Source organism: Mesocricetus auratus, unplaced genomic scaffold, assembly GCF_017639785.1.
Source record: "Mesocricetus auratus isolate SY011 unplaced genomic scaffold, BCM_Maur_2.0 Super-Scaffold_15014, whole genome shotgun sequence".
Classification (NCBI taxonomy): domain Eukaryota; kingdom Metazoa; phylum Chordata; class Mammalia; order Rodentia; family Cricetidae; genus Mesocricetus; species Mesocricetus auratus.
In genome coordinates, this window is record NW_024429186.1 from 44,705,270 (window position 1) to 44,722,061 (window position 16,792).

Here is a 16,792-nt window from a genome sequence, read left to right on the forward strand (position 1 = left end):
ACATTCATACAATGGAGGAATTTTGATATTACATAAAGGATACCAGCTACTAAGGTCTACATGTTGTGATTCTATTTGTTCAAACTGTCCGACCAAAGCAAATTTTCTAAGACATAAAGTAGTTAAGGGGCTGCCAGGGGATTATGGGGCTCAGGATGAATAGGAAGTGATGATCAATGGATATGAGGGTTATTTTAAGGGCAACAAAAATGCCTAGATTGATTTTGGTGGTGGTTGCAAGTTTTATGAATACATGGAAGGCCACAGAACTGTGTGTTTTGCATAGAGGAACATGGTAAACAGATAAATGTGTTATGGTGAATAATACCTTAAGAAGCAATGAGTTTAGGGGCAGCAGATAGGCTGATGTAGCTCAGCCTTACACCCTTGCCTAGCAAATACTAAGCTCTGGGTTTGATCCCCAACACCAGGGGAAAAACTGATGTGGCCAAGTGCCCCCAATTCTTATTGCCCTGTTTGTGGCAGGGAGACTGCTAGAACAAGGCACACCTTTCTGGCTGTTTCTTTAAAGACTCAAATTTCCATCCTCCCTCTAGGTTTGCTTCATTAATCAGACAATATGGTTGCAATACACGCTTCTGAAAGAAAGTCATTTGGTATCACATTTTAAAAATGGCAGTGACTCATGGGACAGGATAAGGGAAAGCAGACTGACAATGACCTGCTCTGATGAGCAGCTTCCCAGCAGATGCCCAGGGAAAGGGGCCAGCAGCGCAGAGCTCACACAGCAAGCAGATGAGGTTCTAAGAAGGGGGGAAACTGGCTATTTGCTGGGAGTTTTGTCCTCAGAAAGGACCTAAATCACCTCCCATCACTCCTGCGGCCCTTGGCTGTGGACTAAAATGCACTTGCTAGGTGCCAGCCCATCTTCTTTCCTCCCTCCCTCCCTCCCCCCCTCCTTCCCTCCCTTTTTCTTTCTGTACAGGAAACTGAACCTAAGCCCTCTCACATGCCAATCTGTACTACTGAGCTATATACAAAGCATTCAACTTACTTCTTTATTTTAAGATAAGGCCTCATTAAATTGCCCAAGCTGGCTTTGAACTTAGGATCCTGCTGCCTCAACTTCCCAAGAAGCTGGTAACTCAGGCCTGTAATACCAGATCCAGCTAGGTGCCAGCATTTTGTACTTGTTTTTTGTTGTTGTTTTAATTGTCTTCTTTAATCTTTACATCAACACTCTCACTGAGGTGTGATCCTCATTTTACAGAAAAGGAGTCAAGCTCAAACTCCACAGAACCTGCCTTGAAAGACATCCCACTAGACTGTAGGCAGAGCAAGCAGCCAGAGGTGCCGACTGAAGAGTCAGCCTTCTCTGCCATCAGTCCCTTCCCAGTACAAGGGCACACAGGTTTACTCCTACAACTGCTCAGGAGGACTCAGAGAAGCAGCTTCTAGAGGATTCCAGCCCACCTCTCTGGCCTCAAGCCTCCCCTGGCAATTGGAAGGATTTGTGGTCTAAGTCCCTGAAGTCAGAGGTAGACAAAAATCCATCGTCACTCACCAAGACAGACACAAGCCTCAAGATAATTTGTTTTCCAATGGTTTTGGCTTAGAGTTCTGGTTTGGCATTGGCTTTTTTTAACAACTAGCAGCTGTAGGCAATTTTCTCACACACAATAGAGACATCAATAAGCAAAGAGTGGAATTTTCTCCTTTTGAATGCAAAGTAACAATCAGTCTTCAAGATATACATGGAGCTGCCACCGCCAGCTCCTGGGAAGGGTTCAATTCAGGAATCTTGACAGAATATGCTGGAGCCAGCACAGATGCAGACTACATGGAGATACTAGCTCTTCACTGGCTCCACAATCCACAAGGTCTTCAGCTATCAGTGGCACACCTCTCCTCAGGTTCATGATCAACTGTAAAGTCCTTTGAGCAGGAAATAAAACCAAGCCATAAATGTACCATTACTGCCTTTCTCCATAGCTATCATGGCACATGACTCACAGCCCCTCCCTGGAGAGGACTATGCATTACCCATCCATCTCGGTGACCTCAGCCTTGGCCATGTGACTAGTGGTGCCAACCTCTACAAAAGAATGACAATTTCTAAGCCTGTGTTTTCAAGCATGTCTATGTGATCTGCATTGGTAATGAAAGGTGGGCCCCAGTGACATGCTACTTACAGACTTAGAGATTGTTGCTTCTTTTCCTCTTGGGAAGAAAGTGGCAAGGAACAGAACTACTGACCTGGGGTGAACATGTAGCACTAATGCAGGCTAAGGCTTTCCCGTTGGAACCAAGGTTTCACTGCCATAGCAGAAGCCTCCCCGCCTTTCCTCCCAGCCTTCTGAAAGTCTTTCCTGACCATATTCCTCATCACCTGTCGTACACCCCACAGCAAGTATTCACATGATCCCTGCAGGGGAGCTCTGTGCTTGTATGTTTGATGATGTTAGAACCTCATGATTGATCCCCTCTGTGCTATCAGTAACTGAACTTATCACAGTTCTGAGGGCCAAGTCTAACTTTCTATGTGTGTGTCTGCTTTGTTTTATTTGAGACAGAGTTTCATGTATCCCAGGATGGCCTCAAACTTGCTATGGAGTCTAGGATGACCTTGAATTTCTGATCCTCCTGAGTCATCATGCCCAGTTTATGTAGTGTTGGGGACTGAATCCAGGTGTCATAGTTTATCTTCATTGTCGACTCATTAAGCTTTAGAATACACCATGGATACACAAGTCTGGGTATGTCTGTGAGGGCGTTTTCAGAAAGATTTAACTGAGCAGGCAAGACCCACCCTAAATGTGGGCAGCAACATTCCATGGGCTGGAATCTTGGACTGACACAAAGGGACCACATATAGACACATGTGACTAATAATTGTGCCACATTCCTGCTACCCTGCCTTCCTGTCACTGTGGACTAAAGCCAAAGAGACACTTCTCCCTTAAGTGGATCTGTGTCAGGTTTTACAGGGATGAGAAAAGTCATACATCAGGGTATCCTGTATGCTAGGCAGGAACCCTACCAATTAAACTATATCCCGAGCCACCTGTGCATGCGTGCGTGCGTGCGTGCGTGCGTGCGTGCGTGCGTGCGTGCGTGTGTGTGTGTGTGTGTGTGTGTGTGTGTGTGTGTATGTGTGTTCCAGGCTCACTATGGAACAGAAGATGACCTTGAATTCCCAGTTGTCCCAGCTCCATTTCTCAAGTGCTAAGATTGCAGGCATACCCCATCAGAGCTGGCTTTAGCTTTTATTTTGAGACCTAAGATCAAGTTCTTCATAATGTAGAGAAGGGATAAAATATTCAATATCATAAAGTATAAACATGCAATCATAAGCTATCTCTTTTTATCCTAATCAACTCTGCTCAAAAATAGGCTCATTTCTCTCCTCGGGAGACCAAAACGCAAACCTCAGCTCCACAGACTCTCGCTGGCTCATCTTTCCATTTCTGAATTCTCATCTGTAGACGGAACAACACTGTCAGTCCCCTGGCAGGCAGTGACACAGCCTATTTTCTGCCCTAAGAATCAAGCAAAAGACCACATTCTCTAGTTCCTGCCGCACAATCACATGGCCCAACAAGAAGAAACTCTACTAGGAAATACTGGCCATAATCAAAGGAGGATACAGCACACCTGGGACTCCACTGAACACCTTGAGGGGTCAGACAGTAGACCCCACCCACTGCGACCTGATCTGGCTTAAACACTGAAGTCATTCTGAGAGACAGTGTTTCCCCTACAGTTTTCTGAAACTGGGATCTGAAAAATAACATGGCGTCTATACTTAAGTAGGCAAATCCAGAGTAGTGAATTCTCTCTACTAGCTCTCTTTAAATTATGCCATAAAGGTGAAGAGTCCACTTGCACCTCTTGATGAACAGGATCTACATGGTCTATATCATCTCATTTGAGGACAGTGATCTCTACAGTGTGATGGTATCTATAAAAAGTTTCCCACAACAGCTGTTACTCCAATCCTATCATTAGTCTAAGTAATGATACTGCACTTAAGTACTAATGTCTTTTCACCAAAGTTCAAAGACAAATTGGGAAGCATGACTAATTTTCAAACAGCACTAATACTACACATTGGGAAAGGAGTGGGGGGATGCGGAGGCATCCCAGAAGGTGCAGTGTAGATGCAGGAGTTACACACATAAGTATAGACTTGAGGAAGAACAAGGATGAATTAGAAAGAGCAAGTTAGGATGTAGGTACCTACCACTATTTGAACATCCAAATGTTGAAATCCCTCTGCCCAAGCAAAAGCACAAACAAAACCCTTGAATGTAGAGTCATATGACCCTTTTCAACACTCACCTATCACAATCCCCTAGCACGTGTGCACGCACGCGCACACACACACACACACACACACACACACACACACACACACACACACACACTTTCTTCTCCATAGCTCAGTGAGGACAGTAAAGATTCAGATACAGCCAAGACAACCCACCCATTGTCTCTCCTCTTCTCTGGCTCATCAACAATGACAGCATAGACATCTGGGACTCACCACAAGTTCACTGAACATGACATCCAGCTCCTCCACAGGGGGCATGGGCAGTGCTGGCTCCATGGTCTGAAGTGCAAAGTTGCTATCATTTCGAAGCCGATATGTGATTTCTGGGTGGTCATTGTTTCGGAAACAGCAAAAGATAAACGAAATCCCTCGTCCACCTCTCTTCCTTGGGGCCATGGTTGAATTTTCTCCTATTTCTTGATATTACTAAACTCTGTAAAAAGACGACATGACATGGTTGAGTATGACAGACAAAAAATTTTTTTGAAAAATCAAACCAATTCAAAAGCTCCCTGTGTTTCTGGCAACGTGTCGACTCTACAGGAAAGGAGAAAACTCATGTCCTTCCATTCCCTTATTGAATGCTTCCTTAGGCCAACTGTGTACTAAAGGGCGGCTCCAGCTACTGCATCCTGCAACATGCTCTGACCAATGCAGCTGACGGCCATTCTTTGTATGGAATTCCTTTTCCTCAGGAATGACTGTTTCGAAAACTCTTTGCAGCAGACAGAAATCATTTCAGAAAATCACAGCCAAACAAAATGCAGAATTGTGGAGCCCAATCCCAATGGACACATCTACAAAATGCTCCCACACCTGAGGACCAGGGAATATTGCAGAATAGAGACCAGAAAGATTGTAAGAACCAAAGGATCAGGGAGTTTGCTGTGAGATTGTGTCTCCTAAAAGCTACACCCACAAAGTCTGACAAACATGATAGCCCAAATGTGAGCTAAATAAGGATGATATTAAAGAACATACCAAACTGAATGGGGAAAAGCCCACAAAGTCTCAATCCCACACACAAAGAAAAAAAAAACCCATAAGCAACTAAGCTGGGAATGGGAGACGTGGTCTTGCCTGGTGTCAAATGATCACTGTTGAAAACATGCATGTAAGCAACATTATATGAACTCAACAAGTTACATTTTGGAGTATATATATGTATGAAAAAATATATATGCATGCAATAACTATTAGTGAAAAAAGAGGTCAAGAATTTGAAGAAGAGTGGGAAAAGGCTTATGGGGGGAGGGGCTGGAGGGAGGAAAGGGAAGGGAGAAATATTGTCACTAAATTATAATCTCAAAAATAAACACCAACCACAAAAACAAAAATAAGAATGATTGTTTCTTCTTTGGCCCCTAGGAAATCTCATTGTCCTTGTTTTCAAGGATAATATAAAGCTTTATATTTTTTCTTTCATTTATTTATTTGTGGGAAGGGGCATTTTGTGCCACAGTTCATGTGTGGATTCTGGGGACAATTTGGGGTGTCAGTTCTGTCTTTCTAACATGAAGGTTCTGGCACTAAACCCAAACTCAAGTCATCAGTCTTGGTGGCAAGTGCCTTTACTTGTTGAGCCATCAAGTCAGCCCTCAAACATCCTTTAAAGTCCTATTTCAAATTATGTCACCTTCCTTAGGTTGACTTAATAATACTGAATAGAGGCTCCTTGGACATCCACCTATCTGTCCTAACACGTGTGCAGTCCTGTTCTTTTTTCTGTACCTTCTGTTAAATAGTAATAACTCAAGCACATGGCCTAATGTACCTTGTCTAAAGCCAGAAACAGAGGAGTCACTCTGTAAATATTTACCATAATTGAAGTTAATGACAAATCAAGAGCTTTAGGCATTATCACTTTTTAAAAGAAAGACAATAAGGGAAATATTGAAATAACTGACAGCAGGTTCACAATAGAATATTATGAATTCATTAAACAGAACAAGACATCCAAATATATAAGTAAAAAACAAGCAAGTTCAAATGCTATATAGTACACAAACTCTACCCTGCAAGGTTACAGGATGTTCTCAGAATATATTAAGATTTTTGAATATATACAAAGATACTAACAACAGTAGCCTCAAAAATAAAAAGGTTTAGGGAGCTGTGCCTTTCTATCTTGTACCCCTTTGGATTTTCACCATAAGTGTTTTTAAGGAGTTGAGTACTTTCTGAGCTACAACCATATTTTGTCTTGGAATTATTTCCAAGTGATCCAATCAAGGGAAAAACCAAGTCCAAGGAAACCCATGTCCTGAGTGCTACCACAGCACATACCGAAAGCAATCTCATTGACAGGAAAGCACACACTGGGAGGTGACTCAGTGAGTGCAGCGCTTCCCTCGGGAGCCCAACCTGAATTAGGAGCCCCATTCCACGTAAGTAGTCCCAACAGGCCTGTAATGTCAACGTGCCCCTACCAGGAGATGGAAACAGACAGGAGAAGCTAGATGCTCTCCAGAGGCTATCCTAGCTTATGCAGCAGGAGACAAGAGATCCGTCTCAAGCAAGGTGGAAGATGATAGGGTCAATACACTTTAGAATCATGGACAGATGACTTGCTGAAGAGCTATAGAGAATGCCAAGCCCCTCCCAGGGGGAAGACAGCTGATTTCAGAGATGAAGTCAATGATACCATGTTCATAATTAAAGACAAAGCAGTTTGTTCTCCCACACAGGGCTAGCAGATGGCAGGCACTTCCTAAAAGACAAGAAAAGACTCAAGGGGGAGGAGAAGATCTGCATCTACCTAAACTTGAACTGATCTCTGGGCTGATATACAGAAACAGGCTCAGAACTGTGCTGCCTCCAAGGTGGAATTGAAAACCAGTGGGCCACAGCTATGGGAGACACAGGCAGTCTTCTGTGAGTGAGTGAGTGAGTGAGTGAGTGAGTGAGTGAGTGAGTGAGTGAGTGTGTGAGTGAGTGTGTGTGTGTGTGTGTGTGTGTGTGTGTGTGTGTGTGTGTGTGTGTGTGTGTGTTGGGGGGATAAGGTGACCCTGGATGGCACTGTTATTTTCAAACAATTCCTCTTAGGAATGCCCAGGACAAATATTACACTTTAACAATCTGAGAAATTAAAAAGAACATGTACAGCTAGCTCCTGTCTCCTGAGCCTCCACAATCTGTCCCACCTGCCTTTCCACCTTACCTTGGGTAACTGCATCTAAAACACACTGATCATGTTGGTTTTGCAGCAACAATGTCAGAGACTGGCAGGTTTAGGTCTACTTCGGTACATGGCTGAATCCTCATGATAAAGCACCAGCACTCTCTCAAAGAGGCCACCCCAGTTATGGTCTACAGCAGTTATCTTTCCATATTCCATGCACTATCTTTCCATCCTGATAAAGTTCTTCATAGCAGTTGCCGCTAGTTGGAATATCCTATGTGGTTATTTTATGAAGGAAGAGTCATGATAGTAAATACTTAAGGAATACTTGTTAGTATCCAGGCATCTCTTGGCCTGTCCTTGGGGTTCTGACAGGATACGCCCTCAGCTGCAGTCACTAAGAGCACCACCTGTGCATATTCACTATGTTCTCCCTTTATTCACAGGCCACTTCCTATGCCCCCCAAAAATCTTGAACTCCTGTCATTTTCTACCTAGGTAGCCCCTTGTTCTTCATGACTTCTGTCAACATCCTCCCGCTCTGCCAGTACCAGTCTCCAGAACACTCAGGCTGTGAGACACATCTGTGGCTGATGGCAGCTGGAACCTGGTTCAATATTTCTGAAAGCAACCTATCAAAGCCTTAAAACAGGCACACATTCTGACCTAGTATTTCTGCTTCTAGGAATATACCCTAAATGCTCGCTCAGAGACACAATCAAAGATGTTCTCTCTCTTTCTTCCTCTCCCTTTCCCTCCCCCCTCTACACACACACCAAACCATTATCCAAAACAGACAATAAATAGGAGCATAAAATAAGTGATAATGATGGGAAATCATGTAAACAATGTTATAATGGCAGAAAGATGGTGGATCAGCAGCAGCTATTTGTAGGAAGATACTTAACGACATGCTCATAACTATAGACATACAGTATCACATTTTTATTGAAAGTCCACGTTCATAAAAGCATAAGAAGAATGGGAGAAATTTATCAATATCATCAGCAGTTGACTCTGATATGTGCAGATCACCTTGACTTTTGAAGACATAACACCTCTAATATGGCCCATATTGCTATAATGAAGGCACACTATTTGCACCATTAATGAAGAGATTTTTTAAAAATAATTTATGTGATTATTTGCTAGCTTTAAAAAAGGAGGAAGGTGTGAGAAAATGTCTATTAAAAATACTCAAAAGAGAGATGCATCAGGCCCCATGTTACATCCCCAGCACTGCTAGAAGAACAAAGTGGAGGAAGAAAATATCCAGTTGATTGGATATTAATTGGTGATTTTTATAACTAGTTTGTCAGACTACCTGTGGGGAAGGACTAGTTGTTTTCCTGTAATCTGCTGCAAATGGCTATTTTTACAATACACAGCATAAATAGCCCAGCAACGGCAAATCACTGTGGAAGTTTCTCTAGTCAGCAGCTCTCTACATATGGGCCATGACCCCTTTGGGGGTCATATATCAGATACCTGCATTATCAGATATTTACATTACAATTCACAACAGTAGCACAACAGGAGGAACTGTATTAAAGGGCACAGTGTTAGGAAGGTTGAGAAGCACTGCTCTTGCTAATCTCATGTCTTGCACTCTGATAGACAGCTGATGCACACTAGGTCAAAGGAGTCATGACTTAGCTCATTAAACTGTAACTCTTGGTGTTTGTCTTTGGTACGTGTCAAAAGGGCAGAAACCACCATCTCCTTGATAGCCAGGTCAGTGTCCTACAAATCCTATTAATAGTAAACTGAAGAGACTGTTCAGGTCAAGGTCTGTGTGGTTAGGTGGAGTGATAGGCAGAATACTTAGTCTTCTGGGAAATAAAGGCAAGAAAATGAAAGAGTTTGAAATACACAAGGGGCGGCACTCTGGGGGTCGTAAGGGCCAAGCTCAGGCTTCAAGTTAATGTTTAGCCACTTCTTCCAGGCAGTCTTGCTAGCTACCAAACCTGTCTGAATCCTCACAGCATTTCATGATACCAAGATGCACAGCTGATGGTTACAGTCATCTGTGATGTTGATCTTTCTCCCCTCTTTGAAGGAGTCAACTCCATGAGGACAAATGCCCAAAGCATACGTTGCTTAATACCTCACATACAAGACTGACCAAACAACTTGGAAATTTTGCTAAGTTATTTTTTGTTAATTCAAGCTATACTACATTCTGGTTGTATTGAAGGGCCAGGGAATAGTGTTAGAGCCTAAACCTCACTCCCAAGTCATTTTTAAATCTTAAAAGGAGAATACCATCCTACAAAGAGAAGAATATGAAGAAGGTATGACTAATTCTAACATGAGTCTACTACAGGTTAGAACCTGCTTGAAATAATTTTAGTATGGAGCACTTGATTGGCAATTTGTTCTTAGCTTCAGTAAGGCCCAGAGGTCAAGCTTTCATGCTAGTTCCTCAATGGAACCACAACTAATTAAATGCACATTTAAATTATCCATCACGAATAGGAATTGCTGTGATGTCCAAATGGCAGCCATTTCATAAACATATTTGGAATGCAGCTTTTCACAGCCTCATCTCTTAGATACAGATCAAAACAGGAAGCAAAAGCAACCATCCACTTGACCTCTCAGAAGCAGGAACCACTTCCACAAGCCTCCTTCCACCACAAACATTTCACTGACAACAATTCCAACAGCTGTCTTGAGCCCTCCAAGCATATCACATCCATCACTTCTTCCCATCACCTCTTAAAGATGAAGCTGAGGAAGAGAAGCCAATTAGAAAGAGAAGTTTGTGGAAGACTTTGCTGGTAAAGCAGAGGTGTTTGTGCAGAAAAGTCTGGCCAGCAGGGAGTGGGGCGTGGGGTGTGCAGAGAAGTCAGGCTGGAATCCAGTCCCCGCCCTCTCCAACGTCAGGGAACTGGCCTTAGGCAGCCACCTTTCACCTCCCAACAGAATGATTTCAACAATTTCTTCTCCCTGGCCCTTGGTTTTCAGGCCAGGTGTTGGTAGACCTTTCCTGTGTATGACCAGACAGTAAATACTGTAGGCTCTGTAGGAAATGTGACCTTTGTTACAAGTATTCAATGCTGCCATTTTCCCATAAAAGCAGTCATGGTCGTATGTAAACACGATGAACACAAATCCTAATAAAACTCTACTCTAAGAGAGTGAAATATGAATTTCATATAACTCCATAATATCCAAGGCTGGGGATATAATCCAATTGGTGAAGTGCAGCCTAACACAACTCAGAACCACACAAAATAATATCTGGTGATGTACATCTGCAATCCCAGCAAGGAGGATCGGAAGTTCCAGGATTATGAACCACAACATGGTGAGTTTAAGACTAGTCTCAACTATGTGAGACCCTCTCTCTCAAAACAAATAAATAAAAATAAAAATAAAAACTTTAAAGAAGTCTTATCATATCCACATACAGTATTTTTTAAACTTGTTTTCAACCACCAAATATATGAAAACCATTCTTAATTCACAGACCAAAAGAGCAGGTGGCATGCCCATACACGCCCTTGGGCTTCAGGCTACAATGGCTGTCCTTCTACATCAAATGCATCTATGTAATCTACTGAGCTGTTCCAGACAGAGCTCAGGGAAGCCCCACCTAATAAGTGACATTTAGCTAAGACCTAAAGGATAAAGTAGGAACAGCTCTGCACAATGTCAGTAGAAGGATTCCAGAGGAGGAGTGTGTGCACTAGGCTGTATCAGGGAGGAGACTGGCACACTGAGCCAGAGAGAAGCCCAGGGTGTGACTAATGAGAGACTGGAGAGGGCAGAGACCCAAACTCAAAGGGTTCATACACTGCAGTGCCAGTCCTGGTGACTTGATTTTCCTGCCTTCATCTCTCAACTTCCCAAACACTGCCCAAGCTTAGGCCAACACAAGAGTGGACATATGCCCTCACCAGACCTTAATAGTAATTGCACCGTTGAACGTGCACACACGCACATGCATGTAGATATACACACTGGCATGAACACATGTATGGGTACATGCAGAGGTCAACTTGTAGGGATTAGTTCTTTCCTTCTACATGAGTCCCAGGTCTTGAACTCAAGTTATCAGTATTAGCAGCAAGCACCTTTATCTTCTGAACCATCTCAATAGCCCATGTTTTCCTTCCTTATCTGACCATTTTCAGGACTCATTCCAATAACACCATTTTTATGGGCCTTAAACTTTCCAGGGATGGGTACACATTCTTGCCACAGCTATTGTACATACACATACCTGAGTCCACTTATAGTCTGCTTTTCCACTAGACTTTGTACATATACATAACTGAGTCCACTTATAGTCTGCTTTTCCACTAGACTTTGTACATACACATAACTGAGTCCACTTATAGTCTGCTTTTCCACTAGACTTTGTACATACACATACCTGAGTCCACTTATAGTCTGCTTTTCCACTAGACTTTGTACATACACATACCTGAGTCCACTTATAGTCTGCTTTTCCACTAGACTTTGTACATACACATACCTGAGTCCACTTATAGTCTGCTTTTCCACTAGACTTTGTACATACACATACCTGAGTCCACTTATAGTCTGCTTTTCCACTAGACTTTGTACATACACATACCTGAGTCCACTTATAGTCTGCTTTTCCACTAGACTCAGGGACCCTGAAAACAGGGACTAAGTCTCATTTAGTACCTGACAGGCAGTATATTTTCAATAAATGCTTGCTGAATAAAAAGCATAAATGCCTAAGTGAGCAGATGGTGTGCCCTCTGAATTTCAGGCATGTGAGCTTGTGTTCTTCCCACAGTTGTCCTTGGTTCTGTTTTTACAACCACAAGAACATTTATAACCAACTGGAGTGTCGAGTACTCCTTAGCCACTAGTCAAGTTTTTGATGCTGTCAATAGATTCCGCAGATGGAACTCACCCTCATATTTGTAGTTTCCCTGGAGCAGAGCAAAAGGTTTCTAGGAAAACTAGTTAAGCCTTCCCTACCTTGTCAACTCATTCACAAATAGGCTCCATGAGAGGTCAATTCACTTCGAAGTTCCTGACATTTAAAAATACTTTGCTTAAGAAAATATTTTTTTACTTAGTTATACTTACCTGAATCCCTTCAATATGCCAGACAGAACTACAGATATAGATGAGGCACCACTCTGGGAGTTCACAGCTAGTGGGGATGACTGGGGACCAACAGATCTGGTCTTTCTCTTGCCTAGAGAAGGCACACATGTGGTTCCTGAAATCAGGAACCTGTGTCTCATTTTGGCTCTTTCTTAATTCCACCAGGACAGCTGGGCCCTCAACCAGAACACTTTTGTAACCTCAGCTTCTGGCACTAGGGCAGAGGAAGAAGTCACCTTTGGGACATCCCAATGCAATCCATCTATAACATTACAGATGGCTATTGCTATGCTGCGCACAAGGAAGCAATTAAAGCTACTTAAGATTCTGGAGCAGGTGCATTTTGCTTAGCAAAGGGTAAGAAATTCAATCCATCTGTGGTCTAGCTCAGAGTCAGAGTTATTTGTACTGCTCTTTAACAAAACAAACAAAACCTCTCAATGCAGTATAGGTCAGAGAATAAAGCCAAATTTAGGGAGTGTAGATGATGATGGGACTCAGATTTTTTTAATTGATAAGAAGCTTCAAGTCTGTAAAAGCACCCTTCTTAACACTTTTCCTTTGATAATGCCATTCACAGCATAGAAGATATATAGCATCTGCTTTCTACAAAGTAAGACACAAGGAATATCCAATGTTTGGAGAAAACGTGAGTGTTCTAATGACAATATTAAGTTTGCACTGATTCGTACACCATTTTAGTTGGTTCATCAGAGACTTCTGTTACATGTTTTAAAGATGGCTGACCATACCAAGGGATCAGCATTCACTGGCTATGTTCTCAGGGTTTTTCCCTAACAGAGGCAGTTACAAAGGAAACTATAGTCTAGATCCTAGTGCTGGGGCCAGGAAAGGAGCAAGAGGCACAAGGCTCCTGCTAGCCATCCACTCACCTCAGCGCCAACAGTTTCTACATGGACTCACAAGTTCAGGGGGAACCACCAGTCCTTCTCTAGCTCTGTTATTTTAACCAAGACACAGTGTTTCATAGCAAATTCTCCAGTTCAAAATCTCAACACTGAATTACAAGCATTTCTGTACAACAAAGATATCTGAAATTTCTGAGACAAACTGAATTTAGGTCACGTGCACAAACAGAGGGACAAGGGCAAAATCTGTACGGTAAGACCCTTAGGGAGAAATGCTGGGACTCCCCACTTCAGTCGCCACACCTCTTGCTTTCAGAGCCTTGGTGCACCTCACAGTTTAGTTCTCCAGGGGCTTCCAAAGCAATTTGGGCAGCAGCCACACAACTCAAGGCCTCTTATCAAAAAAAATGTGAAAGGGAAAGATAGCTTTGCATCCTTTTCTGGCCATCTCTCTGCTCTCACATTCCGCTTGTCTAGTTTCATTTCCCAAGTACACCAGGTGCCAAATGCCAAAGAATCATGGGATACAGTCAAAGGTTGCAGAAGCATCTGAAACCCTGCAAGTTTCAACATCCTTTCTACCAGAAAACGGAAAGGGCGTTTCTCAGTACATGAGTGGAAAGATAGTCTAGCCCTTCCCACACACTTGGTCCCAAAAGGATGTTCTAATAGGGCATGTCTTGGAGTGGCTCTGGGAAAGTCGCTCAGCAGTCAGTGCTCTCTCATCCCAGTAACGTCTTTGATGCAAGAAGAAAACAAGGAGGCCATCCCACTCCTGCCCCACCCCAGCAACATGGAAAACAAATTCCAAACATCCAAGAAGCCAAGGAACCCCCCAAAAATCGTACTGCATCCACTGGTCATCCAGGCAGGCACAAGAGTGCAAAGTGGAAATGCAAACCTATGCCCTTCCTTTATTCTTTCCTAGATGAGGGAGGAAGAGGCCCACGTGCGCCCCCAAACACCATCAGGGTAGACCAGGACTCAACTGGTAAATACACACATTCTCAGCTGTGTTTCCAAGTTCCTGCCCCAGATCTTGCCAAAAGTCCTGCCCCTCCCACACCCTCACTTCTCACAGGGAGAGCAGACAAGGACACCTCTACGTTTTTCACCCTGAAAAACTGGCATGTCTAGAGGCATGACTCAATAGTTTAACCAAAGGGTCACAGTATAAATCCCGAAAGCCAACAGAACACAGTTCTTGGTGAGGATGTCTGCGTTGTTCACATGACAGAAACCAGCGTCTGGAAGCCAGGACAGCTCAATATCTGGGAGAAAAGCCAAACCAAAAGTGCCAGTGGAGCTCCCCACCAGAGGAGTCACAGCCTCACCACAGAGTTGCGGCACTGGGCAGCAGACCTGTTGCTAGTCTGGGAGTTGAGCCGATAAACAAATTGAAGGTGAAGGCCAAAGACACACAGATCATGTTCTCCCATTGGGTCCCTGCCTTCACTGCCTCTAAAAGGCTCACTTGGAAGTCTGTACAAAAACACCTTTAAAAGTGGAGGGTACAAAAACACAAGCTAGGACTTCCTAGACAGCTGTGTCACAGCAAACTCTCAGTTGTTTCAAGGGCCAAGTTTTATTCCTTAACAAGCAAAAGGATGTAGCATCCTGATTAACCCCAGAGCTTTCAGGAAGAGCCCCAGGGTAAGACCATTCATCACTGGGGAAGGACATGTGTGTTGCAAGACACCAGCACATACTTGTTCCTTCCATGCTCTGGTACGTGGCTGATGTGGTGTCCTCCTGAAGTCAGTCCTCACAAACTGCCTCCAATAACAGCCTCACAACAACCACACTGCAAGTACTTTGGATGTAAGATCACTACACACAAGCAAAGAAGCCTCAGTATTGGCCACACACAACACACCTGTTATTCCATGACACTGTTCGTGTCTTTTAACTTCTCAATACTAGAAATAATTTGGCAAATTCTCAGAAACTGAACAGATTACATAGTATACTTATTCTTTCTCAATGACTATGTTCTAAAACTTCAAAGTTTAACAGACAAAGCCATGTTGAAGATCCCAGTGAGGCCATAAGAACTGGCCCAAGGAGAAGTGATTTCTGTTCCCAGCCCTTAATACCCCTAAGCCAGAAGCCACTCAATCTTATCTGTTCTCAATATTATAACCAAAGTTTATCAAGAATATATAATCTGTATTTCCACAAAGGCTTCAGCAGAGAAAAATGGCTCTTGTGGAACACAATTCACTGGATTGAAATAGAAGATTTGCCCAGAGACCTTTTACCTTCATGTTTACAGAAAGCAAGTTAGAAAACCCCTTCTTTTTATGTTTCCACACCGAGTTAAATTAATGCATTCGTGTTTAGTGTTCCTGTTCCTCCCCTTGCAAATGCATTAATGTAACTTGGTTAAACTTAGCCTCCCACCAGGGTCCCACTGTCCTCAGGTATGGGCAACCAAGATACAGGCAGCCCAGGAATTGTGACCTGGGTCCTAATCCTAACTTAGCCACTTCTTACAGAACATTAGGAAAGACCTTTGTATTTCCTGACTCAGTTTTATCATCCAAAGAGATGAAAGAAAAGTTATGTTTTCTTTTACCTCCTCTATTTTTCTATAAATAAATACATGAGTCAAGCCAAGTTAAACAAAACCTCAAACGCAAAACTAAGATGAACATTGAGATGGTCAGAGTCTAGAGAGCAACATAGGAACTACCTAAGCCCATAAAAGCTAGACCTAAGGTGTAAGTTTCCAAGAGGAAAAATAATTCTCACTTACTAGTTAAAAGACTTGGTAGAGCTCAGTGCCTGTAGAAGACTCCTTCTCTGTAGAGAAACTGCTTGTGTGCTGCCCCTTTGCAGTTTTAGCATCCCCAAATACTCAGTAGATACTGGTGATTCTCAATGGACACATACGAGAAAGTAGGGATAATATTAAAAAGTTGGAAGGAGAACTTGTATGTGGTGACTGCTGTTTGGGGGAAATAAACTAACCAAATGCTCACTGACATCCCTGTGCATGTCAGCAGAACACATTCCTGGAATAAGATTACCTTCATCTGTACAGGGTGATTGTCATCGCTTAATCATGACCTCTGTAGCTTGGTCAGTTTATCTGCTAACTGAGAGAAATTCTCTGAGGTTTAGTGGACAGTGTGGAAAAGGACATTTAAAATAAAGCTTTGCTATGTGTTGTGAGGAAGTCAAAAGCGTATTACTCCAACCCAACTACTTGCGTACAAACTACACACCACACCCAGCTGAGTCACCACCAGGACACTGACATTGGCAGTGCAGATCTGATCCCTCCAGAGTGTCCCCAGTTACTGACCTCATCTACTTACTATCCATTTTCTAATTCTGAAGGCATCTCCTCTGCCTAGAAACTATTTGTCAGCTGATCACCACAACAGAAAATCTATCATAAACCCC

At 43.0% G+C, this 16,792-nt stretch overlaps 1 protein-coding gene across 3 annotated transcripts in view; it reads right to left on the reverse strand.

Moving 5' to 3' along the window:
* Positions 1–16,792, reverse strand: part of Daam1 (dishevelled associated activator of morphogenesis 1) — a 161,925-nt gene that overhangs the window by 93,595 nt on the left and 51,538 nt on the right. For all 3 annotated transcript variants that reach the window (XM_040742959.1, XM_040742960.1, XM_040742958.1), the window contains exon 2: positions 4,508–4,727. In XM_040742959.1, the coding sequence (XP_040598893.1) occupies positions 4,508–4,690 (183 nt within the window). In that variant the 5' untranslated portion in view covers positions 4,691–4,727. The remainder of the gene's footprint in view (positions 1–4,507; positions 4,728–16,792) is intronic.